Source organism: Meleagris gallopavo, chromosome 7, assembly GCF_000146605.3.
Source record: "Meleagris gallopavo isolate NT-WF06-2002-E0010 breed Aviagen turkey brand Nicholas breeding stock chromosome 7, Turkey_5.1, whole genome shotgun sequence".
Taxonomy (NCBI): domain Eukaryota; kingdom Metazoa; phylum Chordata; class Aves; order Galliformes; family Phasianidae; genus Meleagris; species Meleagris gallopavo.
Genome location: NC_015017.2, coordinates 27,063,810 through 27,067,993, shown reverse-complemented (window position 1 = coordinate 27,067,993; position 4,184 = coordinate 27,063,810). Strand labels below are relative to the sequence as shown.

The window sequence follows — 4,184 nt, the reverse complement described above, 5'->3', positions numbered from 1 at the left end:
GGGGGGGGGTACCTGCAGTGAACAACAACAGGTTCTTCTCTGCCAGCCCGCTTCTTTCGCACGAGGCACACAAAGTCTAGGAAATCACTGGAATCATCAGGAACCCCGTGGTCAGGCCATGCAATGTACTGAATTTGGGTCAGCTGGCGGCTTTCCTCTTTCTATCAGAAACACAGGATTTATTCAAGGTTAGTTCAGGCTTCAGAAAGAAAAAAAAAATAATGGTACATTTACATCAACTTGCACCTGTAATAAAAGTAGCTTCTGGAAGCTATCAATCTCTGTAAGTGTTAATTACTATTCATCCTGGATTTTCTAATTACATTTTTTAATTAAGAACAAAAAAGGCAAGTAAAAAAAAGTCACTCCATCTAACAGTGAAACAGTTCAAGGGTACAAATGCTCTAAGCACCAGATGTAAAAGTAAGTAGCCAAATTCTTTAGCATCTTTCTGTTAAGTTAGTTTTACTATGGTTCCATCAAATGACAGAACAGGGGTGAAGAGGAGAAAGACTGGACTTCCAAACCTTTGTTCAGACTATGTGAACACCAGTTTTGGTTTTGGATTTATCTGCCTCTAATTTTATCTAGCATACTCCACAAGATGCAAGAGGTTTTCCGCTCTCTCCCACATCCCCCTGCTCTAATATCACCAACATTTATCACATGCCTCTGCTTAGTGAAGGGGGCAGGACGCACAGAGTAAAAGCAGCATTTCAAAGAACAGAAGCTACCATACACCAAATTACTCTTCAGCATGGAATCATTTGCAGAGATGCCACCAACGGTAATAAATGAGCAACTGTCTCAACAGCATCCAGGAAAAAAAATTAACTGAAAACTGAATAAAAGGCAGTTCTATAAACCTGGCATCTCATCTGGAAACCCAAGCAGTGAGAAATGAGTACCTGAACAAAATTCCAGAAAAAGATTTTCGATCATTTCTGAGACCAAAATGATAGCTGGTGAAATTCTGAGACCAAAATGATAGCTGGTGAAATACGCTGTTCTGTCTAGAAAGTCCTGGTTTACATCTCAATGCTGATATCAATTAATGAATCTCAGCAGGATTTATCTTCCATATATTTTCATTCAGTCTCTAAGCTGGAGTTGAGGACTGTTTACCACTAAAAAGGCTGATTTTCAGCAGTGATATTGAAATACTGCTAGTATCTGATGCTTTGAAAATATCAAGGGAATAGCACATTTCTCCACTTCTTTAATTACTCTTTTTATTTGTTCAGGCCATGTAAGACATGAGTAATACTCTTCATGAGAAATGATTTAATCACATTATTTAATCTGACTCAGTACCAATTAATACCATTATGGAAATCGAATCCTTGTAATATTTTGCTAATAAAAGGTTTGTTATTACATAGCAGAACTTATTCACAGTAAGTACATGGCAGTAAGATTAGTTTTCTAAAGGTTATTAGAAATAATGAGTTCTATTTATGCACATATGACATCAAGATGTAAAATGTCTAATTAGATAGTTTTATCTAGTCTGTGAGGATTTCACAGATTTATATTTAAAAATATACATTATGACGTTACCTCCAGATTAGTCAGTGTCATTTCTCGAAAGACATAAGCAGGATTTCCTTCTTCTGAATGGCAGGTAATCTGGAAATTCCCATACGATGAGCTTCCTGATGGCTCTGGCCAGTATTGATGGCATTTAACCTAAAGCCAACATATATTTAAAGATGTCTGTGTTTAAATTCACATTATTTTCACTCCTGCGAATTCCTTATGCCATTGTTCAGTAAAAAATATTTTAACAATTTTGTCACTATTATTGATTTACTTACCAAATAGACTACACTGTTTCACTACTGCATATAAAATAAGTTATTGTGGAGATCTCCTGCTTCTCTTTAAAAGGACACATGAACCAGCTATTGACCTTAGTGGATGATCCACTTTGTGGATGAATGCCTTTCCCTTTCATTAGAACTTTTTCTTTTTTTAAATGTATCAATAACTTATCTCATCTTAACACTTGAGGGACACAGATGCTGCTTTATAAGTATTTCTGACCTCATATAATCTCACAATCTTCTCAAAACACATTTATATGGGAAAAGAACATATAAAAAAAGAAAGTAAGCAACAAAAATGTTGCTGCAGGAATTAGGGGGGTGCAGACGGGACTTCAAAGATTTTTTTAAAAAACCTTTAAACGTGAATAAAAAGTTCAAAACCTAAGATTTTTAGATAAATCGCTTAACTGCTGAACTCGAGAGGTCATTTCAGCTCAAGTGTACTTTTGTTTTTCCAACCCACCTGGCGATTCTTTAAGAGCAGCCAGATTTGCAGACTTCCTGCTCCACTGAGACATCCCGGCATGCAGTGGGATAGTGATGTCAGAAGCCTCATGATCAGCTTTAGAGCAGGGAGTCTGCCTATGGGTATAAGACAGATAAGTCCTTTTATTTCATCATTTAGCAGCTCTCCAAAGAGCTCCACAAATGTCATTATTGAGGGGGTGGGAGAACCTCAGAGAACTGCTATTGCAAGTCTGTCCTTAGCAGATCTGCAAAGAAAATTCAAATTAAAAGGGCACTTGTACTGAAACTCCCTCTAATCATGTTCATTTGGGAGCAGGCAGCACCATGCTAACATTGACTTGTTGAAAAATGGCTCAAAAACACTGCAACTCCCATCCAATTTCTTTAATTGCATTTAGAGGCCTGATCTCCCAGCAAATACATGGCTATTAGGAAGTTAGGATATATACCGACAGCTGAACTACAGTCTGAGCTGATCAGAACACCCATCACCTTCCGTAAATCCACCTTCAAAAGAAATGCTATACTATGAGAAATTCCACTAAACTATTACTCTAGCCTGTCAATTTCTGTCCACACACAACCATTCAGCACTACTGTGAACGCACCAGACTATAAACCTGCTAGCTCTGGAATTACACTCTGTGAATCACTATATTTTATTGTTTTGTTCATCTCTAAGAGACAAAGCTATATAACAAATGAGACTATGAAGAAAAAGCTATAGCTTTAAAAACCAAATAAAAACACCTTAAGGTTTTTACAGAACCATTTGTAATTATTTCTAGTAATCTGTAACTCTCCATTTCCTTTTTTTTTTTTTAAATGAAAAAGACTGAAAGGACAATGATTCCTCTGCCAAGTAAACAGATGTTCAACTCTTCTCAATGTATGAATTTTATTATTTTTTTTTTAATTTCAACCTTATTAAGGATTCCCTTAAGCACAGCCATTCAGATGTGCTCTCAGCAGTACAGAGCTCCATTGGGCTGCATTAAAATTCATCTCTACATATGAAAGAATTAATTACAAAAACTGATGACATTTCTTAGTTTCCTCATTCAAAGAAGAGAGAAAAAGACTATTCTGACAATAGAGTCAAAGCAGTACGTACAAACTATTTTAAGAAATACTTGGACTTCAGTACATCTCAGCACCAAAGTTTTCATTAAGCTATTTTAATGATATCAAAAGGTTTAAAATGTAAGAACAATAATCACAACACCATTAAGAATGCACTGCCCTTATGAAAAGGGTTGTAGTACACTGTAATATTATCTTCCACTTATCTTTTAAAGAGCAATCATCAACAGATTTTTATTATGCAAGTGGTATTGAAGAGAATCTTTTACTTACCCTGCCCCGTTCAACTTGAGTTGTTAACATTACAACCATAGATGAGCCTTGCTCCCAAGTCATCTGCCAAAAATCAGGACAAGTGTTCGGCAATGGACCTTGACAGGCAATGTACTGGTTTATTATTGTGGAAGAAGGGATTTCCATCTAAGAGAAGATAAAATGATTGTTTTAATTCTTGCATTCGCCATGAGAATGAATATCTGTCAGGCATCGGTGTTCAGTGACTAATACAATTAATAGAAGTATCAGTACATGAAATACATTTATTTTAAGTCAGTCGTTTTAAAGAGTATTTATCAACTGGAAGTTGACACAATTTGACACTCAAAATTAATGCAAGGAACCATACACATGTTTGGGAGCATGTAAGTGAATTCACCAACAGTTAATGGTTGAAAATTAAAAGGTAAGAAAATGTCATTCTTTGACTTTCTGACACTAGTTTTTAAACAGTAATTTTGGAATTTAACATCTGTGGTTTTTTTGGTGCTGGTGTTTCTGTGGTTTTGGTTGTTTGGTTTTTTTTTT

At 35.8% G+C, this 4,184-nt stretch overlaps 1 protein-coding gene across 1 annotated transcript; it reads right to left on the bottom strand.

Moving 5' to 3' along the window:
- Positions 1–5: 5 nt before the first annotated feature.
- LOC104911807 (tyrosine-protein phosphatase non-receptor type 4-like) lies at positions 6–3,832 on the bottom strand (the record flags this gene model as incomplete). Its single annotated transcript, XM_010713935.3, has 3 exons — positions 3,654–3,832; positions 1,561–1,689; positions 6–161 (listed from the first exon to the last, which is right to left on the bottom strand). Coding segments are annotated over exons 1-3 (432 nt in total), but the record flags the coding sequence as incomplete, so codon positions are not given.
- Positions 3,833–4,184: the final 352 nt, after the last annotated feature.